Source organism: Brachypodium distachyon, chromosome 1 (genome assembly GCF_000005505.3).
Source record: "Brachypodium distachyon strain Bd21 chromosome 1, Brachypodium_distachyon_v3.0, whole genome shotgun sequence".
Classification (NCBI taxonomy): Eukaryota; Viridiplantae; Streptophyta; class Magnoliopsida; order Poales; family Poaceae; genus Brachypodium; species Brachypodium distachyon.
Window position 1 is genome coordinate 31,601,090 of NC_016131.3, and position 26,595 is coordinate 31,627,684.

General features: G+C 43.8%; 3 protein-coding genes across 4 annotated transcripts; 2 read left to right on the plus strand and 1 right to left on the minus strand.

The window, feature by feature from the left end:
* Window positions 1-206: 206 nt before the first annotated feature.
* Window positions 207-2,614, plus strand: LOC100821361 (serine carboxypeptidase-like 34). 2 transcript variants are annotated; one of them, XM_003560524.3, is made up of 6 exons: window positions 207-521; window positions 626-733; window positions 934-1,029; window positions 1,135-1,227; window positions 1,320-1,408; window positions 1,517-2,614. In XM_003560524.3, exons 1-6 carry the CDS (start codon window positions 230-232, stop codon window positions 2,357-2,359), a joined length of 1,521 nt encoding a protein of 506 aa, XP_003560572.1. In that variant the 5' UTR covers window positions 207-229; the 3' UTR covers window positions 2,360-2,614. The 2 variants fall into 2 exon arrangements, with proteins under 2 accessions (XP_003560572.1, XP_024313275.1); XM_024457507.1 differs by having other exon boundaries at window positions 934-1,227.
* A 3,420-nt stretch (window positions 2,615-6,034) lies between these two features.
* LOC100821665 (pre-rRNA-processing protein TSR2) lies at window positions 6,035-9,194 on the plus strand. Its single transcript, XM_010229193.3, has 4 exons — window positions 6,035-6,343; window positions 7,242-7,333; window positions 8,168-8,281; window positions 8,813-9,194. Exons 1-4 carry the CDS (start codon window positions 6,154-6,156, stop codon window positions 8,813-8,815), a joined length of 399 nt encoding a protein of 132 aa, XP_010227495.1. The 5' UTR covers window positions 6,035-6,153; the 3' UTR covers window positions 8,816-9,194.
* Window positions 9,195-12,163: 2,969 nt separating this feature from the next.
* LOC112270036 lies at window positions 12,164-26,566 on the minus strand. The gene is made up of 13 exons (XM_024457678.1): window positions 26,465-26,566; window positions 21,723-21,912; window positions 21,457-21,518; window positions 21,228-21,360; window positions 20,683-20,862; window positions 20,365-20,530; window positions 19,428-20,149; window positions 19,195-19,251; window positions 18,686-19,099; window positions 18,497-18,579; window positions 12,939-13,097; window positions 12,685-12,861; window positions 12,164-12,382 (listed from the first exon to the last, which is right to left on the minus strand). Exons 1-13 carry the CDS (start codon window positions 26,564-26,566, stop codon window positions 12,164-12,166), a joined length of 2,664 nt encoding a protein of 887 aa, XP_024313446.1.
* Window positions 26,567-26,595: the final 29 nt, after the last annotated feature.

Below are 26,595 nucleotides of genomic sequence, written 5' to 3' on the forward strand. Positions count from 1 at the left end.
AACAGATCGACCTTCTACAGCCCTGATTCCTCCTAGATTGATTTCCATCCAAACACGGCCACGCTACCAACCAAAACACCCAATCCAATATCAGGAGTACAGTAAAAAGGTCCAACTCCCTCCCATATATATACACGCACGTACGTGCCATAGCAACAGCAGAAAACTTCCACACGTACGCACGATCTCGGCTAAAGATAAAAGATCTTTCTACCTCCGTCGAGTAACCATGTCGACGGCGGCGGCTAGCGTCGTCGTCCTCCTGCTGGCCGTGGTCCTCGCTACGGCGTCGACGACGACGGCGAGGCACCACCACCACGGCGGGGGCTACGGAGAGGTGTTCGAGCGCCAGGCGGCCGACCTGGTGGAGTCCCTGCCTGGGCAGCCGGCGGGGCTCGGGTTCAGGCACTTCTCCGGGTACGTGACCGTGAACGCCACCCACGGCCGCGCGCTCTTCTACTGGTTCTTCGAGGCCACGCACCAAGTTAGCAAGAAACCCCTCGTCCTCTGGCTCAACGGAGGTACGCGCGTATAAATATGAGATTTGTTTTCTGTTTATGATCCAATTTCTTCAAATTTGTGCAATGTTGTAGTAGCACGGATGGATAATGGATTGATGATGCAGGGCCGGGATGCTCGTCGCTGGGATACGGAGCGTTGCAGGAGGTGGGGCCCTTGTTCACCCAGAAGGGAACCCCGGAGCTCAAGCTAAACCCCCACTCGTGGAACAAAGGTAATTAACAGTAATTCATCTATATATGTGCTGTCAAGATTACTTTGGTTCGAGTTTATTATCGATTTAGTATATGCTGTTCATCATCGATCTAAAAAAGAAATCATCAAATAAGTTCGACTTTGTTGCTAATTGGAAATTATCTTACTGTTAATCTTAAATCTAAAAAACTTAATTCATTTTGATGTGTGCAACTGCAGAGGCGAACCTGCTCTTCTTGGAGCAACCTGCCGGCGTTGGATTCTCCTACACAAACACCACCGCCGATATCAGGAGGTTCGGTGACGAGCTCGCTGGTACGTATATATACATGGTTCATATATATTTCTTCCTATATTTATATTTATTATTCCTCCAAATTCTCTGTAACGAACCTGACACTCCATGGTGTGTTTGTGAAGCTCACGATGCCTACACGTTCCTCGTTAATTGGTTTGAGAGGTTCCCGCAGTTCAAGGGCCACGATTTCTACATTGCCGGAGAGAGCTACGCTGGTGAGATTAGCTCCCGATCCTCTCAGACTGCGATACTATTCGTACACCAATTACGGGTTAAATCTAATCAATTTTGTGCATATGCATTGCAGGGCACTATGTCCCCAATCTCTCCGAGAAGATCCTGGAGCAAAATAAGAAGGTGCACAAGAGCAGGCGCATCAATTTCAAGGGATTCTTGGTACGTCATCAAGACAAAAAATACACTCTTCAACAGGAATTACCAAAAAAAAGATCCTTTTAGTACGTACTAACAACTGTTTGCCCGTATATATCTTCCTTAATTAAGATCGGGAACGCGGCGATCGACGAAGCGTCGGACGACAGCGGCATGGTGGACTACGCGTGGGACCACGCCGTGATCTCGGACGAGCTCTACGCCGACCTGACAAAGCACTGCAACTTCTCCTCGGGCCAGAGCAGCGACTTCTCGTCCGGCGCGGAGAACAACAGCAGCAACGCCGCCTGCGACAACGCCCTCAACTCCTTCTACGAGGCCTTCAACGACGTCGACATCTACAGCCTCTACACCCCCGTGTGCACCACGTCCACAAACTCCAGGACTACACGCCGTCTCCGGCGACCATCCCCCAGCACCAGTAGCACCACCAACAAGAACGACGTGCCCCAGCTCCGCCTCCGGCTCCGGTACGACGCCTACGACCCGTGCCAGGACGGCTACACGGAGGCGTACCTGAACCGGCGGGACGTGCAGGACGCGCTGCACGCCAACGTCACGGGCAGCATCCCGTACGGCTGGTCGGCGTGCAGCAACGACCTGTTCCAGAACTGGCAGGACTCGCCGGCGTCGACGCTGCCGGCGATCAAGAAGGCGGTCGGCGCCGGGCTGCGCGTCTGGGTGTACAGCGGCGACACGGACGCGCGCGTGCCCGTCTCGTCGACGCGCCGCGCGCTGCGCAAGCTCGGGCTCAAGACGGTCAGGCCCTGGGCGGAGTGGTTCACCAGCGACCAGGTCGGCGGCTACACGGTGGCCTACGACGGGCTCACGTTGGTCACGGTCCGTGGAGCCGGCCACATGGTGCCCACCATCGCGCCCGTGCAGGCCAGCCAGCTCTTCGCGCACTTCCTCGCCGGCAAGGACCTGCCCACCAAACCCGTCGTTGCCGTTTAATTAAGATCGATCGAGCGTTGATTTCCTCGATCGCCGGCAAGGAACAGCTGCCACCCGAACCCTGCATGCTTGGGTTTTTCATATTGAGTTTGTTTTGGATTGGATATGGTCCATCTATCATTTTAGAATTGCCACATTTGTAAATTATATCAGAATTTGTGTTGCTCGTAGCCTCATGGTAAATGTAATCCGTATCAGTTTTCAAATAGACATTTGTACATTTGGGTTTTTTCTAAATCAAACTTTACGAGTTTAGATCGATTTTGTTGGGGAAAAAAACACCAAATTAGTATGGTCCACTGTCAAATACTATTTTTGTATTGCATCAGTTTTATGTTGCATATTTTGATCAATTTTTTTTTGTAAAACTCAAATCGAAATTGAAAAGGTTTGACTAAGGACAACAAAATTTACAGATAAGAAGAAATGGGCAGAGTAAATTAACAAGATATAAGTGAAATGCAATATATAAAACAATTTTGTAAGGTGGTCAAGAGAGTGCAAGACTTAACTTTTGCAAAATTTGCTCACATAAACTTTCAAATTTTGCTCACATAAAAATGTTGGGGTATGCAAGCTAATGAACAGTAAAGCTACAGTGCCATATTATGCGGTACCCAGAATGCCCCCTTTCCTGATGAAATAAATTCTATGTATAGCCTTATGAAAGCAATTCATCTCCGTCATAACATGAGACCCTACCTCCCGATAGAATGATCTACATGAAACACAGATACAAAAAAAATCAAATAATTATGAGCTCCTTCAAAAGAGCATTTTTACAGGAAAAAGAAATAGAACAAAGAATTAAAAATATCAATTGTGAAGAACAATTAGTTAGTCATAGGAAACCCATAATTTTTCAATCTAGCTAGTTAACCAAACATCTGACCATTGGGTCCCACATGTCAGCGTATGTACCTAAATTAAATCTGGTTTTTCACTTGCCGGGCCGGATCTGGCCTGTTTAACCACAGTTCGGGCTTGTCCGTATCAACCATGCCCCACAACTGACTATTATAGGTCAAGTGTATAATTGTTAGATGTGGCTGCACATGACACACTCTTTAGCTGACTAATGAAGGAAGGTATTAAGCGGATCTTGTGACGATGCTCCCCAAAAATACATTGAAGAAACCCTCAGATGAATTATTTAACTGAAAACCGACCGATTTGTGTATTGTGGTCGAACCCGGTCGGTTCGACTAAGCTGTGGACTGGGCCTCCTGAAAACTGAGTTATCTTGGGTTCTAGACGCTGACGAGTGGGGGCACATGTCGGTTCTGGTTTCAATCTGCTAGATTGCGAAATTATGGGTTTTCTATAACAGATTAGTACAAAAGTTGTGGTTTAAGTGAAAAAAAGTTCAAAAGTTCTGGTTTTCTAATACTAAACTTCCAAAAATAATGGCTCCTTGATAATTACTCAAAACAAAAATATGCAAAAAAAAGGACGTAAAAAATGAATTAAAAACTAAGAAAAAACTAGAAGAAAACCGAAGACAAAAATGAAAAGATGGACTGCTTACAATGATAACGAAGAAAAAAAGCTTTTTTTTAGGGAAAAAGCCGCCGCTTTATTGATTAACCAAGTTTAGAGGGATTGAAAAGGAAAACACGCTGAAAGATTGGTATGGTCGACTAGAGTGGTGGGGTGAATAGGCGACTAACAAATTTTCTTTTTTTCTTTTTCTTGAAAGATACAAACACTTAATCCTAAAGTTTACTAGATTCTCTAAAGTTAATGCAACCCTAGTACGAAGTGCAATAGCCGAAGCGATAACCGAAGCAACAAGATAACAATTAAGCTTACAAGAATGTAAATGTAAGAATGGATATCACACGGGAGACGAAGATTTCATCGGAGATCCACTTTTTGGGATAGGTATACGTTTCCGTTTGGAGCAGTGCTCTACCACAAAGGTAGAGGCGCCACAAAGGTTCACTCTATTCTCTTCTCAAAACACCACAAAGGAGAGGTGAGCTTCACTAATGGCTTCTTTGAGAGCGAAGACCGTACCCTTACAAACTTGACCGGGGCTTGCTCCATAACTTAATTGGAGGCTCGCAATCCAATCCCCGAGCTCCTCAACACCAAGGAAGAGCTCAAGGCAACCGCTTCCGTCTAGAGTTCCCAACGACCCAAGAGAAACGAAATCCACAAAGCAAACAAGAGGAATCAATTTTTTGACTTGGTGAAACCCTAGATCTCGATCTTCTCATTCAAATCTCAAAGTATTGGCTTGAGGGATCAACTATGGAGGGAGATCGAGGAAAATGAAGTTCTTGTGTTCTTGAGGAGAGAGTGGGGCCGTTTTTGGCTAAAGTTCGGGCAAAAGACCCGTTGGGGATGAAGGGATATTTATATGGGGTCCCTAAAATCGAACCGTTATGCAGTGCGCGGTGACAGGCCGGAACTTTCGGCTACCCAGAAGTTCCGCATTTTTCTCCGATCCTAACTGAGAGCGACCGGAGGTTGGGGCGGAAGTTCCGGCCGGAACTTGGGCCACCTGGACTGTAGGCAGAAAATAACAAGCTAGATTTTGTTCCTTCTCTCTCACGTTTTGGGGTAGGGTTTTAGTGGGTGCAATATCTGTAGTTTTGTACGTGAAATTGATTCACCCGTTACTTTCCCTTGTGGATTTTCTCTTAGTACAGATGTCCTACGACTCAAATCAAATCGGAAAAACCGCTAACACCGATACGCTTCTTAGACCTTGAGGGTCCACATCATTGTCTTGTGCCAACTTCTTTATAAAATCTGAAACACTTGACAGACGATTAGATATAGAACATGTTGTTATCACCACCAAAACCATTTAGGAGAGAAATGCCCTTTCACACGTGCCAGAGCATGTGCCTCCATGTTCGATGTTCTTCCTTCACGCATGAAGCTCACTGAGGCGAAACATGGACGTCGATGTTTTATCTCTTGCAGCACGAGAGCAAAGTGACCCAGATTGCCGCTCTGTAGCGTTGTGATGACTTCAAGGCAGTCAGACGCAGTACGACCATGAGTGCATGTAGATCTTCCGCCAGAGAGAGAGCTTCCCTGCAGGCGAGCGCCTCCAACGTTTCGGGGTCAACAATGCTGGCGAAGACCTGGGCGGAAGCACCAAGAAAATGGCCGTAAGCTCCGTGGCGGACTGCGGCAACCGCTTGAGTGCAATACTTCTTGGCAACATCTACATCCACATTAATCTTCACATGAGTTGCTGGCGGGGGAATCTATCGCACTACCGGCTTTGAAGCACGTGGATGGCAGGTCTTTTCTCGTCAAGGTGATGATATCTTGATATCACGAAGGAAAGCTTCAATGAAAGAATGTGTTGATCGGGGGGCTCCGATAACGATCTTAACGATCTTTGCGTCCTGTTCTGCTGTTCTTTTCATGTGTTCCCGTAGAGTTTCCGACACGAGAGCCACATGCTCGTGTTGCAATCAATGAGGGAAGAGTCCTGTCCAAATTGCCAACACATCTACCCATACGAAACCTTCGGGAGGGTTGAATGCCTTTATGCATATTTGGGAGGGTGGATGGGCTGCTTTGGGAAAATTCACCCCATGGCCGGGTCGCACTTGGTCAAAAGTGTAATTTTTAAAATAAAATTAATTTTGTATTAATCTTGTTTTATAAATATATAAAAAAAAATCTAAACCTTGGCGATCTATGCAACCGATAGCCCAGACCAAAAGCTTTCTAAGCTCAAAGTGCACCGCCGTCGAGCGCACATAGACCACAACCCTAGCCGCCTTCCTCCGTCCCAAACCTTCCGAGTCACGACACCGGACACCATGGCCGCATCCAACAGCGGCCCGATTTCCGCCGAGGCGAGGGCGGCGCTTGGAGAGGCCATCAGGCTGGTCTTCGCGCGGTGGACGACGCTGCAGGTGGCAGTGGAGAACGAGTGGGGTGGACGCGACTCCCGCGCCAAGGCCGATCAGTTCGGCGAGTCCATCCTTTCCTGGTTCTGTCGCTCCAAGGGTACGTACACCTCCTTCAGCATGCTCAGATAATTTGTTCCTCCTTGAGGCGGGATCCGGTAGCAAAGTTGATACGGTTAGGTTTAATTTCTGAATTCTCCTATCTGGCTTGGGCAATTCGGGACTGGGATCAATTGTGTGGGAAGTTGCTATGTCACGCGTAGTTGTGTCTCAACCAGAGAGGAAGCAAGATTCAACCAGCAAAAGTTTGATTCACGATGGGGAAGAACGTCGTGCTTTGTATGAATTGATCGTCACAATTGGATGTTGTGGCTATTAAATGTGAGATGTGAAAGAACTTAATATCATCTATTCTTTTTTGGAGGTTGCCCTTCTAGTTTATTTTGATTCAAATAGTAGAACAGATGGCCATTTATCCTCAACCAGTTTTTTCATCTCCTTACGGTGCTGTTTTGATCAGTTTTACACTTCGAAAAAATAAAAAACAATTGCCACGAATTAATCAAAAAAAAATAACTAGACACAGATTGGTCAGTTTGTAAAAAGTGTACGAGACCTTGGAATTGTAGACTACCAGCTAGTTGCCATTGTTAAACCTATTTTTGCTTGTATGTATGATTTGAAAACTTCGATACAAAATAGAGCTTGTTTAACCAAATGGAAAAATTTCTACTATGCAACGTCTTGTAATGATTTACATTTCAGCTTTCAGCCCTGAGCCATCTTTGTATAATTGTATTGTTCTTTTACTTTAGTTGTTTGTATTAAATTTTAGTTGCATAAATGCAAACCTTTACTCAGTATTCTTTAGTCAGGATTTTGGTCCAATTCCTATACAACTTCAGTTTATTTTAGGAAGTCTTTTTTTTTTACACCAAGTCAATTGATTTTGGCCTCAATTTCATCATCCATTTGTATTGATAAGGTTTCCTTCTCAGGTCCATATTTTTTCGAAGACTTGGTGGATATGATGGAGGACAAAATAGTGAAATCCTTCAATGCTGACTTGGACAATAATAGTGTTCAGGATGTAATTATTTCCCCTGTCCATTCATTTTCAGCGTCGACTTAAGCTTTAACTAGATGAACTTTTTCCATGAACCTAGTTCCTGTTAAACTCTATGGGTACACTGTATTATTGCTTTGTAGAGTGGGTCTGTAGCGTGGTTCAATTTAGCATTAGTGAATATGTAAATTAACTTTTGTTACCTTGATACCTCATTTACTGTTTTTTAGAAGTTGAACAGTCCTATTCGATGTAGTTCAGCAGCATAAGACCTTGAGCCTTTCTCAGCTTAAAACCATGAACAAATATCGTATTCTACTATTCTTACCTAATACTCCCTCAGTCCCATATTAAGTGACTTTTTATTACATGTATCTAGACGATTTTTAGGCATAGATACATTCGCATTTGGCAAATTTGAGTCACTTAATATGGGATGGAGGAGTCGTATGTGATAGTTTGTGGTTGATATTAACATTATCGGATCATGATACATGTCTTTGAAGTGCACTGTGCCAGATAGGTAGCCTAATAAATAAGGTTTGATAAATACATGGATGGAAATTTGGATTTAGATTGTATCATTTCAATTTTTACATTATTATTGTTGGGATTGGGAAAAAATTGTGGGCTTTATGGCTTATCACTAAATAGTACAGCTAATAATTCTTCAGAAGAAATTAGGTCTTGTTTTATGTTACCTCCATCTAATTTATCTTCAATGGATAGTTCTGTTGCATAATACACAAACTTCTTACAATAATCAATGGAGTGTTTCTGTTGTTTTCAAGTGTTATTCATTTTAGTCGTACCAAGCATGGTATATCTTCAGTACTTTCAATATTTCTTTTGAAACAGGTTGCTGACCAATTATTGTTTATACATGAACAATGCCTGCAAAGCAACTATTCTCCTATAGAGAAGTTAAAGAATTCACATGTTCAGGAAAATGATGTTTCTCAAAGAAGACAGGTATGTATTGCCGTTGCATTTTATTGAATCATATATTTCCCAGGGCAGTTGTACTATGTACTTCTGATGTCATAACATGCTCCTTTTTCCTGATTTATAATTAAATGTTGTAACTGTTCACACTTCTTAACTACCTTTTGCTGCAATTTAGTACCAAAGTGTTACCAATCTTCTTTTGCAAATGCCTTAAATTTTTATGAGTGTACCTATAACTTTTGTTAGAGTATGTGGTCTTTCTGATGCAATTGCAATTTGCCTCAAGCCTTCATTGTGAAACTGTGATATAATCGGAGAGGGATAGCTTCAACGGGTGGGTTGCATGTTTTGTTCATGTATGCCATGGGCTTATGCGGTGTGAGTCCCAATATATTTGTATTTTTGGGAGATCATACTTGTTTTGAGATGTGGGTTTTGTCCTAAGTCAAACTTATCTGACTTTGACCAAATTTATAGAAAAATGCACCAACATCTACAACCATTGAATCGACCATGAAATATGTCTTGATAATGCATTTATTTGGTTGTCTTAAGTGATGATGATGACACGTCGACGATGAATGATGAAGCTGCTGCGGCAGAAGAGACGACAATGGACTCCAACCCTTCTCCCGATGCCGATGGGTGGACTGTTGTGCCTCCAAAGCGTCGTGGTCTCAGGGCTAATTGAGTTTAGGCTTTTAGCGCATCACTGTGGTAGACTCCCGTGCCTCCTAGGCGGGCTTTGATTATTTGTCAATTGTCACTCGGGTTCAGTTGTCATTGACTCAGGTGGTCTTTTGTGTGAATGTACATAATTAAATTAGTCATCTTTTAAGCTACTCCATCGGTCCTAAAATATAAGACTTAGGTTCTTTCATTAGGACAAGAGTTTGACCGCGATTACACTATTAATATGATATTTATGTGAACAATAGCATACTTTTTTTTTTAAATATGCATCTAACAATATCAATATCATTGGTTAAACTGTTGTCATATGAAAAATCTAAATCATACATTTTGAGACAAGGGAGTATATGAATAGGTGTAGCGAGCTAGTTCCTCAAACGGCGCATGTTCCTAAAGGGAGGAGGCTGGCGCCGGTACCCGTGGCAGCTTGCCAGCAGCCGGAGTGGAACCGGATCCTCTACCTTCGGCGCCCAGGTCGTCTCAAGACAGTGAGGCCGTGTGGGGAGTGGTTCACCAGCGACCAGGTCGGCGGCTATACGGTGGCCTACGACGAGCTCACCTCATAGGACCGGAGTGGGCGATGACGGCCCGTCAGAGAGGGGTGGGGTGAGGATGGCGCGGGCGATGACTGTGCATCGAAGATGGGACCGGGCTGACACATGAGAGATGACGGGGCCACATGAGCAAGGTGCCAAGTGGGGTCGGGCTGGTTTACCCAACAGGTCGGCCCGAGGTGTCAGAAATGAGTTTATATGCACCAAACAACAAAATCTGTGGTATGTGGAACAACTTGTCTAAATCGCGATGGTTCCGCACAAAAATTAGCAAATATAGTGGGTTTTTGCAACAACTGTCTACAATGTGGTGGTTCTGCGCAATCTAGTCTCCATGGAGGAATCCAAGACTCCTCGAGCAGCTGAAATTCTTCTCTTACCTCATTGACCATGGACCCTTGGTACAGTTTCAATTCTTCTTTTTTCTTCTCTTGGCTTCTTGACAATGTTCTCCAATTGCAAGAGTGCCTTACGCCTAACTCCACGGACCCAAGCAAAATTGTTGTAGATCTTTAAGTAAGCCGGCTTATGGAGCTTAGTTTCATAGAGATGTGCATCAGCCAACAATTGCTCTGCCTCACTCTTTGACAGCGGTACGCCCGGATCCCGATCGAGCTCAGCTCCCAAGCAAACCCCGAAGCCCACCCCTGACAAGCAACCCGCATGAGTGCGCGCGGGCAAAGGACATCGGGGACACCATCGACGCCGCCTCGTCGGTCCTTTCGCTCGCAGTCGCGGCCAGCCCCGATTCGCTCGGCCAGGTAAGAATTTTGCGGAAGTAGTTACCGCTGATCGAGGCGCCGCTTAACGCGCGGTGCGGTATGCCGGTATACTCCACTGCTTCAACACACATGTGAGAGCGGGTGAGGCCCCAACACGCCCCCGCGTCGCTCTCACCCAGGGGCGGCTCGGGCGGCTCAAACCCTAGCACCGCCACCACCCTCCCCCACGCCCTCTCCTCCCCTCGCCGCCGCCGGAGGATGCCAGCGAGAGAAGCCCCAACGGCGGACGGCGGCGGCAGGGATTTTCCCCTACGGCGGTAGCCGTTTCTCCAAGCGTTGGTGGCGCGGTGTGGGCGTCATCGGGCCGGCGGTTCCGAGGCGAGGCGGCGGCTTGCTCTGCGTGGATCTGGGGGCTCTTGCCCAGATCTGCTTGGGGTGGCCGGCGCGGTGGCCGGGGAAGCGCAAGCAGGTTGGGATGGCGGGCGAGGTGCGGGGAGGCGTGGAGCGGGCCGGCAAGGCGCCGGCAGGCGTGGTGCGGGCCCTGCGTGGGTGCATGCGGGAGTGGGCTAGCGATGGCCGGCGAGGTCACTGGTTACGGGCTTGACCTAGGCGGGCAGTGGCCCCAGCTGGGGGCGCGAGGAAGACTGTGCGGGCGTGCGGCTGGCTGCTCGGGTTAGCGACGGCGAGAAGCTTCGGTGGCTGCGTTCGGTGGCAGGGTGCTCGAGGTAGTGGCGGCAGCTTGGATCTGGCTCCTTCGGGCCAAGATCTGGGCCTAGTCCACGTGGTCTGCGACTGGGAGGACGGTTGGTCTCCGGCAGTGCTGCTGTTGTGGTTGCCGGCCTGCCGCTGCTTTGCTCGGGCCTGATCTGGGCCTAGGCGAGCGGCGGCGCATTGTGGGCGGATTGGGGGAGGTTGCTGCCAGTGGTAGTGCAGGTGGCCCAGTCAGTTTTGGGTGGTGGATGGCGTGGCAATGCCAGGCAAAAGCCATGCTTCCGGTCGCTGACCGGGGCCGACAGCGGTGACGCCCACGGGCGCCATCACCTTCGTTGGGGCGTTGTTGTGATGCTGTCTCCTCCATCCATTCCCAAGGTGAGCTCCGAGGGAAACCCTAGGTTCTTTTGGACTAGACGATGGCGGCACTCGGTGTCGTTCCCCTTGCTGGAGGCATTGTTCTTGGAGTCGACGCTGGCTGGTGGGATCGGTGGATGGGAGGCTTGGGGTCGCGATGGGCGGCGGGAGTTCGTGGGCGTCTTCTGTGGCATTGATGACGGTGTTGAGTAGAGTTCGGGCTGCGGCGATGGTCTTGGTAGTCGGTACTTCTGACGTGTCTGCTGGCTCTTGAGGGTTGGGTTTGCTTTGTCGCTAGGAAGTCGGAGTCGCCAGCTCAGTGGAGTGTTCGCGTGATGACGATGACTTGGCGATGTGTGGTCTGGCCTTGGGGGGGTCTTGTTCGGCGCAAGCCTCGCATATCGCTCTTTTGATGCTCATCATCAAAATCGGTGCCTCTTGGTCGCTTGTAAGGGTGGCTGACTGTTTGGCATGTGTCGACACGAGCTTGCGTAGCTTCTGGGGCAGGGACCTCGTTCTTGGTCATTGGTGGGGGAAGTCGGAGTCGCCAACTCAAGAGGAGTGTTTCTGTGATGACGATGACTTCTGCTTGTGAATTCGGCGACAACTTTCTTTAGCGGCGTGCGTGGAGTGAGCGTGGGTGGCCAGGTCGGCCCGTGTGTCCTGCGTGCGGTTTACACGATGGAAGTTTGTAACGGTTTTTGCCCGATTTTCCGTAATTAACTGGGCGATTCTATTCTTCTTAATCAATGGATTGAGTCCTTCGGACTCCGGTTCGGAAAAAAAAAACTCTTTGACAGCATCTGAAAGGAAAAAACACGCATAGGTTCCTCACATGCACAGCGAGATGCTGAAAATACATTTGAACATTACAATTTACCTCCAGAATCACCGGTTTCAACTTGCTCTTCAGGATAACAAATTAACTTGAGAGGAGTTGCAAGTTTCAGTTCATCCCAATTCGTAGAGTCAATTGTTGATACCTCTGAAAGCTTCGCCCTACCATGATCCAAGTATGAAGCCCGTTTATCCACACAACGACCACTCTCATACACGATACATGCCATACCAATGATGTCTGAATTAACCTGCATAAAACAAAGTATTGCTTCATCTCTAACAGAAAAACACAAGAGCAAAGTTTTCTGCGAGAGTAATGTATTCCTCCGTCCAACAAAGTATGTCTCAACTTTGACTAAATTTAAATGCATCTATACACCAAGTCATGTCTAAATACATCCAAATTTTCACAGACTTGAGACATTGGACGGAGGGAGTACAAATACTTGCGTCAGTGGTCTCAAAGTGGGAAGTGCAACAATAGATTACAGGGAGCAAAAAAGCAGAAACCATTATATCTCAGACACGCGAAAGGAAGTAATTAGCTCACCATTTTGGATTCAACCTCAAAGCCATAAAGATTGTGGACTAATTTCAGTCCTTGACACATCTGGAAGCGGTCCTCATTAGTCAGTTCTACTTCTTCACCAGGCACTAAAACCTTGATGAGATACTTCAAGCCCCACATTACTTCCAGCACAGCTTCATTAAACAGGCAGGGAATTCCCTGAAAAAAAAAACAGAACAAAACTTGTCCTCAAACAGTTCACAGGCATAAAGCATACAAGGGAAGATTACACTCACCAAACTAGCTTCAATGATGTTTTTATATTCACATTTGCCAACAGCAAGTTTCTGGCCAGGCCAGATTGACCTCTTGATCATCTTAGCAAGCTTAGAACAAACACGGATAATGGCGCTGGCCTTGTCATTGAAAACTTGAAATTCTTTAAGAAAAGCAACCTGATAAATAAAGGTATAACAAAGACAAGCATGCATGTTAGCAGAGAACAAATAATCAGTCAAATATTGTGCCATGTATCAATGTTAACAGGTATGCCTCAACTGTAAAGATGTAGCCTATTTCAGTCCTCATTTATCAAATTATTGCAGTGTAATTCAGAATAGGCGAGTGTGCTAAGATATAACACAAACATATCACAGTTGTGTCGTTTGGAAGAACGAAGAAGTATCCTACTGTGCTCCTGGCAAAAATCAAATCCTTAACCAGTTATCCTTTAACTGCTAAGTTAAACCTTTTTCAATCTGGATAATTACAATATCTGTAACAGAAGTATTAACCCTTTTAATCAATTTAAAGGAACCTTTCCCCTTTTTACCAATTATATAATTATAATATCTGTAACAGAAGACATATTTGTTAACCTTTTTAATCAATTTCCAGGCACATTTTCCGTTTTTAGCTTCATAAACTATACTATGCCTTTTCGCTAAAACGGAATATACAGCTTGCGTTGTCTGTTCCAATACACCTTGGAATTGAAGTCTATACCATGGCTAGACACGCACTATTTTTCTAACTCGTATGAGCAGGAGTCATGACTTCGAATCACGGATGGGACAGTAAAAACCAAGAAACATTCTATTCTCCAATTCATCACGTACTACTACTCATATGTTCTCTAGCAAACCAGCGAGGAGCCGAGGACTCATGCTTTGGGGAGGGACGAACTGATGGAGCAGAGAGCGACGGACCAAGAGACAGCGAAGACATTTTCTCTTTTTTAATATTATTAGGTATAGATTTCCTATTGTGTGCTGCTCGCTTGAATAATGTATTATCCACTTTACTTGACCAGCTATCAGGAACACTACTTGAAAAAAATCAAGTCAGATCTGGTAGTAGAGGGAATCAAACTATCAAAGTAGTGGTTGCAAGAACCAACAGGAGGATATAATGAACAGAGAGGGCAAAGGCTGAAGATTTTGGTTCTGAAGAAGAGGAATTAATAATACTTAGAGAAGAAAACAAACAGGAGGATGAAATCTCTGGCCAAGTATGAAATACTAGAAAATTCCAAGTCTTGTTCAAAATCATATCAGATCCCATTCATGTTTTTTTTCAGTACAAAGAAGTGTGCGCTAACACTGAAAGATTTACATAGATGCATAATGAGCTACTCCCTCCGTGCCAAAATAAGTGCCGTGGATTCGTATAACAATCTATACAAATCCAAGTCACTTATTTTGGGACGGAGAGAGTACATCAATAGACATTTAGATGAAAGGTGGATGCACTATTGTATTGCCCTTTGAACCTATTTTTGTGTGGGGAAGAATTGCTAGTGCTTATTGCTAGGCTTCAAAATATTTACATTTGCGACTGCAGGTTGGTTATTATCATGTCAGGCCTCCATCGTCCTAGCTAGCAGGTACAAGTCAGAAATTGGTAGCAAAGCAAGAATGTATAAGCACTGTTACATATAATTTGGTAAACAACTAATGGCCTACTCGCAAAGATGAAGAAAATAAAGACATCTGACGGCATATACAACATGCCTGTGCTCATTCAATTCGTCTATTCAATTAAAAAGGGGATTGAAACATAAATTAAAAATGGGAATATTATGGTTGAAATAAGAGGTACCAACTTCTTGTGCCATAGGCTCATCGATGAATTCTGACCAGGTATCCTGCAATCAGTCCAGAGGACGTCAAGGGCAAGAAACACCTCAATAAATAAAAAGGGAAGAATAAGAAAGCGAGGAAGTAGGTACCCCGCAAGGCACTTGGGCGAAAAAGTTTGACCCCATCATAATGTAAAACTGCAAAGCCAGAGGGCGTCTCAAAGAGCACCAAGATTATCCCGTTTGCCCCTAGCCAGTGAGCTGTTGGGGGAAACAAAAGTAAAGCAAACTCAGACAAGCAGCAGTATCGTAGAGCATTCAGATTGATATGAAACATTAATAAAGGAGCAGTGGGTTGGAGAGGCTGGAGGACTCCGGCCCGCCAGATCAACGCCACAGCTTAATGACTACTCCCTCTGATACATAAAAAATGTCGCTCACTTAGTACAAAATTTGTACTAGCTCAATATGAAATGGACGGCATTTTTTATGATTCGGAAAACGTACATCCTAACCGTCACCAAACTCTAAAACTCGCATATGTAAGGGGAGTAGAGGTCTCGGATCTGGGGAATCGCTCCAATCCAAATTGGCTTCGTGAGTGCAAAATTCGCCTCGGCTAAAACTATCTGTTCACTTGGCATGACATGTACTGGGCATATGCTAAGGCTAGGGTTTCATTACTTATTACTCACATATCGGTGGAATTCAGATCGGAGAATTAGCAATGCATACTTGAAAATATTCTAAAATACTCTGAATAATTAGAGAGTGTTAAAAATTAGTTATGCATACTTGAGAATATTTTGGAAAATTGGAGGAGCAAGATATTTACAAATAGGCTTCTACTGAATATGAGAAGATGGATGTACGCTATTTACCATGGAAGATTCTAGAAAGTTTCAAGAGTAAGCGAAGATTCTCTAGAAATAAATTAATTGTGTGGAGTATTCTAGAGAATTGATATTTGTAGTACGTTGGGTAGGATGATAACATGTGTGATACATCCAATGGTCTTGTAAAAGTATAAATAAGGGTGCTCCCTCACCCCATAAGTAGTACCACAACCACCACAACAAGTAGTGTATCACTACACAAGAAGAGAAGTGAGTTTTCATGGTTGTGTTTCATGTGTAATAGTAGGTTAGCCACTAAAAGAAGTGTCGTACCAATGATACTGAATAAAGTGTTGAGCTCCTCCAAGTGTGATATTTCAGGTAATGTAGGTGTGTCAAGGTCTTCAAGAGTGGGTGTTAGGATCCTGCCAAAATCTCTACATATATACTACTTGACTTTTGTATGGTACATCAAATCAGAAGTAGTGATAATTATCTTCACTAGGGCACGCCCTTGCGGGCCTCCTAGTGTGGAACTGATTGGACAACCGATTTCAGAATGTGTCTACATCGTTTTTCTGATTGTATGCTATTGAGGATGTTCTAAACGATTTTTCTTATTGACCGAGGAAACCAATTTAGTCGCAGAATTTAAACATTGAAAGGAGACGCGGCAACAAAAGGTGCATACATCAGGAAAGACATGCAGGTACGCAGGAAGTTAGAGGACCATGGTTTTTTAGCTGGGAAAGAAGGGGCTTGATATATAAACAGGTCAATCTTGAAGGCAAATAGCGATGGCTTAATATACTTTGGTGGCCTGAAGAATAGCGTCTGCAAAGTGAAGTAAATGCACATGAGAAGGGAGTAAATTGACTGTAGTTATCTTATTATGTCAGTGATGTATTTTCTCTTAGAAATTTCTGCATGTAATTTACGGATAGAAGATGTTGGTTTGTTGATGTAGTACCTTCAGTCATGTTTTTAGAGTCGGTGAGCAGTGAGCCGCAGCTTGCCTTTGAGAACCTTGAACACGAAGGCAAATATTTGGCCTAGTTTTATTTGAACTGCTAAGCAGAAAAGGTGTCCAATTTGTAGTAATTGTTGCTCTACCATCTGTTCCTTTAATGAGACGAACTCTTTGGACGATCGAAGTTCCAGCAAGTCTTAAGCGCAGCCGTTCAATGATTGGGTTCAGAAATGGAAATACAAACCTTGCAGTGAAATGAACTGAGAAGTACTGCAGTCGAAGCAGAGAAGAAGATAGTTAGGTGCTATTCCGTGAATCTAAATGGAACTGGAAAGCTTGTAGTGAAATGAACTAAGAAACAATGCAGTGGAAACAGAGAATAAGATGGTCAGGTGGACAAACTGTGAATCTAGATCACATTTTGTCGAATGGAAGTGAAAATATCATCCCGTTTGTTGATGAAGTGAAAGTTTTGTTCATAGCACACAGACGTAGAACTTGATATCTGGACTGTGTGTACCGAGGATTTGCTGGAGATGCTCACCCTGTTCAGCTTTCATGGTTAGATCATTGCCATACATGCAATTTGAGTCGAAGTTTGTTATATATTGAAACTCATACAGTCCTACAGTTAGCAAAGAGATATGTGAATGCCGATGTACTTTGAATGTAGATATTGTCAACTGTAATGGTTGTTCTATACTAACCAAAACAAGTAGCTAAAAGTCAATAACTTAACTGTGAATGTGAGCGAAACATCCACACACCATTGAAGCAGTGTATATTTGAAAGCATAGCAGTAAAAATTATGAAGGATGCAAGGTCCACTTCTGTATGAAGAAGTGACATGCTTAATTGATTATAATTTTCAAATGGTTCATGCTAATTTGGCAGCATTTCAAATATAATTCGGTTCATTATTTTTGTTACAGGAGACTGCAGGTAATTGCTATTTTTCGTTATCGGGTTAAAAAGAGAAGCAGACACAACGTTGATCAAAAGCACAATTAAGTAAATAAGCGGTCTATGAATGCCCGATGTAGCAAAATGACACGAACGAAAGAGATCGATTGAGCTTCTAGCATCTGCAAGCGTAGTACATATGAATGGAAACGGAAATTTTATGCATGGTGGCACTGTGGCATGGTAATTATGGTACATTTGCAAGTGAAAATGGCAGATATAAGATTACCGGCATTATCAATGATCATATTCTGTTCTTTCAATCTTGTTTGTGATACATAATCAGATCGATTAATCATTTGTTAGAAGGATTTGATTTATTTTCCCCAGCCGGCGGAGTACCAAAAAGTCCATGACATCAAAGAATGAGCATAGCGAATCGAAAATCTAACATGATTGAGACATGGGGACAATACCTCGTCTGGCTGGTCCAACCCAGTAGTTTCTCTCTCTCTCTCTCTTGCGGGTGATCTAGTTCTTCGCTGTTCAAGTTGATAGTTGAGAAGAATGTTAATGTCGCGTTAGGCTGAAAAGCCAAAATATACGATGTGTTCTCAAAGATGGTAGTATTGACCTACTCCTGTACTGCCTATGACAGTGTTCTCAGTTGTTGATTCCATGAGATTGGATACCTAATCTGAAGCTGATCGCGCCGGATGCTATGAGATGTTCGCGGTGTCGGGCAAATAATAAACATTAGAACCAATCATAATACGTGCTTCAATTAACCGCTTCCCTAAATTTGTCACTGTAAGATGCATTCCATTACACAGGCCCGCGGTTCGATTAAGATTTCGCAACAACATAATGGGAACACCTTTTTTAAGTACCAATTTATGATCTGGGAAATTATTGACCCTTATCATGTTCAACACCTCCACAGGAAATATCGCATCCGTATCATTGAACTTTTTAGAAACCTTAGAAACACAGTCATAACTGAGGTATTCTTGTTCTTCACTACGAACCATTGGAATCCACCACACGATTTATTTCATCACACACCTCATTAATTGGAGCAAGTATGGCTCTAGCACATAAATAGGAAGCATCATCAAACGAAGCAAGGAAGTCAACGTAAACAACATCTATGATCGCACAAACTTTATCTCCATCACATTATAAGCACATCCAACGGCATTTCAATCCAATTCGGATCACTCTCATCGCCCCTACAAGAAATAGGCAGCGCACCGTCACCAATAGCTAGAACCCAGGCACTAAACTCAGCAAGTTCAGCCTGAGAGGCAGGATCATTCGAAGACGCTCTAAGCCGCATGTTCGTACGCAATTCTAAGACCTTTGCATGATGCCACAAAGGGGAACTTGTTATAGCATCGTTAACTATCTTTGATCTAAGCCCACCCTCAACAACAGGAAGAATCTGCCTTAAATCACCTCCCAGGACAACAACCTTTCCACCAAAGGGATTGGCCGACATTGTAGGATCCTCTTCAGACAGGACATCACGAAGCGATCTATCCAACGCTTCAAAACACCGCCGATGGGTCATAAGGGCCTCATCCCAAATAATAAGCACATCAGATTTTATAAGTCCAGCCAACATTGTGTCACGCTTTATATCACACACAGTAGTTTCATCAACATCTATTGAAATTTTAAACATGAATGGGTAGTTCTACCACCAAGCAGAAGCAGCAGCAAGGCAACGCCTGATGAAGCCACAGCAAACACAATTTTACGTTGTGAACGCAGGTGGCTCACCACCACATTCCACAAGAACGTTTTTCCAGTGCCACCTATCCAGAAACAAAATAAAAAGCTGGTTGCTCAGCAAGCACACTACCAACTATCGATTCATAAGCACGACACTGATCAGCATTTAGCTGCCCATATAAATTGTGTGCTTCATCAACAAGGCTAGCGGTATCATAAGACAGCTCATCATCAATAAGACTATTTATGAATTGAGTACCATTCTCACTAGTCATGGCAGGAAGATTGTAATTGCTAGCACTAACACCATTTTTACCAAACAAATCATGCAGCTCCTTCAGCAAAAGGTTTATCAAAGTTTCATCAGGAACAATATACAAAGGATTATTCAGATTTCTACGTGTCCCATATAGAATATCATCACTCATCACTCTCCAATATCTATCAAAGAATGCACGCTCGTCACCAATCCCGCAATATATAAACATCAAAACAAACAGAGCCCTAAGCTGATACCCCATGCCCCATGACACGGCTTCATCAAAAGATTTCCTCCACTCTTCATCATCACCCAACAAACCTCTTGCGGCACACGCCTCTTTGAATGTATCATGAACAACACCATCAAATGTTCTAACATCATCATATGAATGCGCACCCTTAACATACATAAGAAGCATCCGCAAGTAATAGCATTCACCAGCACTTGGAGGCACATAATACATACGACCTATACTATCACTAGATTTCCTCTTCTCCAACGCCCGCGACGAACTAACACAACGCCATTTTGTAGGAAAATCACGGTATGTTAAATCCATGGCCTCCACATGCACACTATTCGCAGCAAACCAACCAGTCAAGGTGGTTTGCTGGAAGTACGAAGTTGAAACCATCGATGTCAAATTAGTGGTGGGTTTGAAGAGAACGGTGTTCATATTAGGCAAATGGCAAGCAAGACGCTCAACAGGAGGACGGTGCCTATGAATATCAAAACCAAAAGATGCCAAATAGATTCTTTGTCACACAAATATCTACACTCAAGGTAATCCTGTATCTCATCCTTGCTTAGATTCACCGCTTCATCCACCCAAAGCCTCCGTTTCTTGAACTTTCTATGCACATTAGAACTCTCTGAACACGCTGGATCCATGGGAAGACCAGCATCGCCATTTCCGTCTTTTTTGTTGCTATACCTTCTGAACACCACATTAGCACGGTCTGTGCCCTTGGTAACATACTTGAAAAGGTACTTCAGAACCTCACTCCGGGTGCACCACTCAACATTGATATGTGCTTGGTATCGCTTAAGCAAGGTCATATTGTAGGGCACAACAAGTCGATTATCAAACTGAACACACCCTTATTAACACAAACACCTCTATCACGATGCCTATACAAAATAAAACCACGCTCATCTACCGTTGTTTCCTCCTGCAAATCCTTAGGAATTTATTTTTAGCAAACATCGTCCATCATACAAGGATATTTTGGATTATCCACACCACACGGACCATGCATCATGAACTCTGCCACAAGGGCATACCCGAGCGGATCAACAGCAATGTCAGGGATCTCTGCCGATATATGATGATCGGCCAGATTAGTAACCCCTTCAACAGATTTTCCGTCAAGCCAAACTAACATGTGAGCATGGGGGAGGCCACGCTTCCGAAACTCAACACTCTCCAAAGCTACAGCACAAAAAAGTAGCAAATCAACGACAATTCACAAGCCAGATACAACAAAAAGAGCACAACACAAACGCACAACATACATGCAACCACGGGACCGAAGATACGACCCTTCCTGATATGTTTCATAAACTCTTTTAACTTCACTTTGAACACCCTACATATAAGATCCGATCGGTTTGCATATTTCTGGCCAGGCTCAAGCGCGAGGGCCTCCTTAATTTCTGGCCACTTAGGATTACATGTAAACGTTATGAACAAATGAGGAGACCCAAACACCTGACAAATTGCAATGCCATCTTGAAAAGTTTGCACGGAGTATCGCTTTCCACCAGTGAAACTTGATGGAACAACACACTGTTTACCGACACTGCTACCATCAGTTTGTCCTGCGCTAGCCGCATCAGTAACTCCTTGCAAGTGATCACACCTAAAATCCTCCTGGTGCTCAGCTATATAGTTCAGCCTACCCTCCTCAACACAAGCAAAACCATCAACCTGGGATTGTGAAGACAACCGACCACAACACAAATATGAATTGTACTGAAACGGTCGATAATGGCAACAATAACAATAATACTCGGCCATAGGCACCATTGTTCGACCCTCATCACATGAGTCCTCAATACCATTGTGCAGTATCCCTAACTGGAAATCTTGGTCGGCATAAAGGAAACAACATCGGATATAGAAGCGACATATACGCAGGATGCAAGCGAGACACATGGTGCAATCGCTTTTCTTTACTGACAACAGTGATATCATGTTTATAATTTTCAAGCGAGAAATCACCGACAATAAGAGCAGCAAGTTCACTAACAGTCGGCAAATTGTACTACACATGATTATTTTTTTAGCACCTATAATCCTTATGCCCACACGCTCATCACCATGCTCAGCAAGGCGATCCCTAGCGGCCCGAAATTTCTGGACCAAAGGATTACAGTCATCAAGCATGCACTTCAACCCATCAGCAATAGAAGCATCAAGCACACCACCTTCAAAATCACCACCCGACACAATGGCCTTTAACCTGTTGTCAACCTCATTCTGCGTGTCATGTATATAAAGCTCAAGAAACTTGGGAGGCATACCAACACACGACAAAAGCGACCCAATCCTATGATGAACTTGACCATGAATTTTAAAAACATAGGGACCACCAACTTCATTTATGTGTGTATCTATATCATCACCCATAGAAGTGAACGCAAACAATGAATTGTACATTCTTATTTTATCAAGAAACCGTCTGCACCGTGAATCACCATCAAACCTAAGAAGCTCAGCAAGAAACGGTGGAGTTGAATTAAATGGTGGGACCAAAACTCACCCACCCTTAGAACAAAGGCTGTATAGCACACGCCGCTGCTTTACTGAAGACTTGGCCCTACACCGCTCATGGAACCAGAAAGCGGCACCACAAAACGAACAACGATACTCGGGCGCACCATGGTAGTTTTGATCAACATATGTAGCTACGAAACAAAGGAACAGAATGATGCACATGCCAGAACCTAGCCATGGACAGCAAAGAACAGCATATCACAAACCGCACCTTTCAAGAACTCCACGTACGTCGCGTCAAATAAGATCCTAAACGTAGAGGCACTAGGAAGAGGATAACACCCTTTCACACAGACAACAGATAAATAAGCACCATCGGCAACAAACTAAGCTCAAACAAAACACTACCAGTAGCAGCACAAAAACGATTCTCACACCTGATTTCGCCGAACGCTTCCACTGACGCTTCTGCACCCTATCACGGCGCCTAATCCGAGCATACTCGCGTGTTACAACAGGAAAGAAAGAGTCGGATAAAAGGAAATTTCGTCCAATAGTCAGCAACAACCAAACAAATCAAAAACAAAAGAAACAAAGCATCGCCAACCGAAAACACCTACTTCGATACAAGGCTCGACGTGCGACAAACCGATGACGGGAACGCTCATGGCTGCGCAAGGTCGCAGCCGCAGGATTCTCCATAACAACGGGATATATCTAGCAGGAGCATGCATACATGGACAACCCACACAAAAGGGAAAGTGTGAAATCATAGGTGATGTGTAACATTGGCAAGTGTTTTAGGTGAAACATTAATGTGGATACTTTGGATAATATGGATACTTATATGATGACTTGTATCTTGTTTGGACTTAGTGCTTTGCTAGTAGTGTGTTGATCCATTAGTTTCTTATGTGAAAACATGACGTGAGTTGTGTGGAACTTACCCTGAGTCAAGTCGTGGACTTGTGTCCGTACTGGTTATTCGTGTGTTCGCTTTTAGGTGTTACCGGAGCTAGAGGAATGTGGTCGATGACGGGATCGAGGGACAAAGCTTGGGAGAATCTGAGGTCAAGGGATCAATGTCATGCGGGACGTTCGTGCGAAGGAACAATGAAAGTGAAGACTACGATGATCCGGGAGGGCACCGGTTTGTCGTACGTTGTTTATACCGGAGATGTACGGTATTGGAGATATTCGACACGTGATGGTCGAGTTTTGAAGACATCACAAGAAGAGTTGATGACATGGAGTGGCATCGACGTGAAGACATGTAGGTCCAGCCGTGGCTGGATGAGAGCTGTTTAAAGATTAAACAGTAGCGTCCTCAAGATGGCGTCTGATGGAAAAGTGGTCCACATGAAAGTTGTGAACATCGTCGAAGCGAACAACTTTGCTTTTGAACTCATCTCAATACGAGGTCGTATGCGGGCCCCACTGGCAGAATACCGACCGGGACAGAGGAGTTGGTGTTGGATTCGGATTCAGTTCAAGGTCGCGAATTTTCCCTTATAAATAGAGGGCGTCCTAGGTAGGATTTCAGAAAGGACGTGAGGGATTCTTCGTGCTAAATCTTTCTAACACTTTTCTGCAGGTTTATCATGAGTTCATAATACTTTGCTGCAGGTTTACCACGAGATCAAGGAAGATCGTGATTACTTCATCTTTCTTGTTATTCCTCGAAATCGATTATAGATTAATTCTCGTAACTTTCTATTAGCTGTTACTGATTTAATCATATCTTTTGATTGGTAAGTCCAATTGAGCTGATTCTTATTGAGTTGGTTAGATAATTTCAGTACCTTTCTTTTGCATTCTCATACATATTTTTTGGTTCATCCAATCAAAAGTTACGGCTGTTTTACTATCACGGACAGAAAGGTGATTTAGGGTTTGAACTTTCGGGAAAAGTTTTAATTTGCTTCCGCGCAATCATTCACTGATTGCCTATCTCGATCTCACAGAAAGCGAATCACACAGATCCAATCCAAGAAAAACAAACAAAAGTACCATGAGATGGGGGACACACCAAGACACGAACTAATCCAACCAACCAAATCCTGAACAAACCTCATCCCACACCCTCCATCGCAGCGGAAGAAGCAAGCAGAGCAAGCAGCATGTAACGACCCGAACCCAGTAAGGTTCGAATCTCTGTGTTTATCGTGCTATCCCTGGATCATAGCTAGCACACACAATAACAAATGAATATCAAGATAACATATGTCAAAATTTATTACTCAAACGGTAGATCCAGAGTTTACTTACAAACCTGCGCAGCAGAGTTGCTGGCTCACATAACAGTAAAAGCATCAGAGCAAATGCAAAACTTGGGCTCCATCAACGCCACAGGGCTTGTTGAGTGTAGGCCCCGTGATCCTATCATCCTCACTTCTTATCTGCACGTGATATGTAGCAGGTGAGTACGTGGAATGTACTCGCAAGTTGCCAAGGAGTTATAACAGATATATATATGCAAGAATATGTCAAAGGAAAGGCTGAGGGTTGTTTTGCATAAAGCCAATTTTGTTTCATAAACTTTTCTTTTTCAAAGCTCCTTTATTGCTCAATTTTTTTTTCAAATCAAAATAGTTTTCTCATATGGAATCCACCATGTCCCAAATACGAGCTAAACTAACTCCATAGCCAATCACTGGATAGAGTCAGCATGCTTAATTTTCCATAGACAATACTAACTTCAGAACCAATCACTGGATAAAGTCGACATGCCTAAGTTTTTGAAAACATTTTTAAAACAAAGGAGATTCTCCATCAGATTCAATCTTCAGCCACTCAATTGCTCATGACCGGGAGCACGGCTAATCGATTAGATCAACTCTGCAGAGGTTGTACACTTTACCCACATGACACAATCAGTCCAAAGTGTTGCCTAACGACAAGCGTGCACAACAGGTAAAGATTGTGCCGAAGTCTTTCCATGGAGTCCCTCATACATAATGCTAGCACGCCCGCAACCATGATCCGAGGACCGCTCTCCTAGGGCTAATGCCAATGCACGAGTTCTCATCCATGTACTAAACTAAGCCAGAGCCCATATAGCATGTGTTTGTACAGTTGAAAGCTTCTTGGACTGAAACTTAGAAGATTCTCTTTGTTCCTGGGCGGCGGTCCCCTCCAAATTCCTGAGCATCCGCAGAGCCAATCACTGGTTGCTGCCGTTGTAGACACCAATCACTGACTCTTATCATACCACTCCGCCCAGAGAAAAACATTTTGAATTTTTATTTTGGAAATAGTTTGCACAATAGTGCCCCATATTGGGCTCATAATATCATAAAACAATTTTATTGAAAAAAAATCCCCTTAACCTTTATATATAAGCATTGCTAAGTATATAGACATTATAAAGATATAAAACATGGCTACAAGGATTAATGGTATGGAACCTATGGTTTTCTACTAGGATATAAAACATATAGGATTTTCCTACACATGCATTACTACGAAAATAAGTAAAACATGCATAGCGAAATAATGGGATAGATATGGTCAAAGCAACTTGCCTGATTAATGTCCTTGTCATCCTGTTCTTCACAATACTCGTAATGATCGCACTCCATATAATCTAACGTGAAGAACGGAAGAACGATAATAAACAACGTGTTGATAACTCCAAATAAATCCAAATAAGAGAATGATATGCAAAAACATGAACGACATAATAACATTACCATAACATAGTACAAATAATTTAATGCAAAACCTAAGTCCAAAACTGAAGGCTAGGAAGAGATTAGAGTTCAAACGGATGTGAAGTGATTGAATAGATAGCTTAAACAGAATACAATTTTCTGTTGACGATGGAGCCATGAAGTTGAATGATAAATGATGTCTAAAGTGATCTAAAGTGGAGAGTTTAATCTACTCTTTCCAACACAGCAAGAATCAGCTACAAAGAACATATGGATCCATGGTTATAGGCTCTGGAATTATGTTAATCAATGTGAATGTGCTGTTCAAATAGAAAGTTCAACTGATGATTCACTCGTGTAGATGAACAGGACAATATGAACAAACCAAACTGGATTATAGAGTGTGATCTATTCTTTGCGATACAAAAAGATTACGATTAATCAGATATACAGAACAGAGGATGTGAGCTTCTAAAGGTGGCTAATCAAAACAGTTTACTGCTGAATGTTGCTGCCACGGTAGGAAATCGGCAGAGAGAACGTGATGCTTACCGGTGAGGAGCGGGCTGGCCGGCGGCAAGGTATAAGACGAAGGCATTGAGGATATGACGTTGGAGGTCCCGCGAGGTCGAAGGCGAACTCCTCCGGTGGGACTTTCTTGCCAGAGTTCGACGGGTGATGGCAAACTTGGCAACGAAGTTGTCGCAGGGCTTGAGGAAGATGCGGAAGGTGTAGGAGGCCACGGGGAAGTAGATGACGTCCATGGAGGTCTTCGGGCCGTCTCCAAACGGTG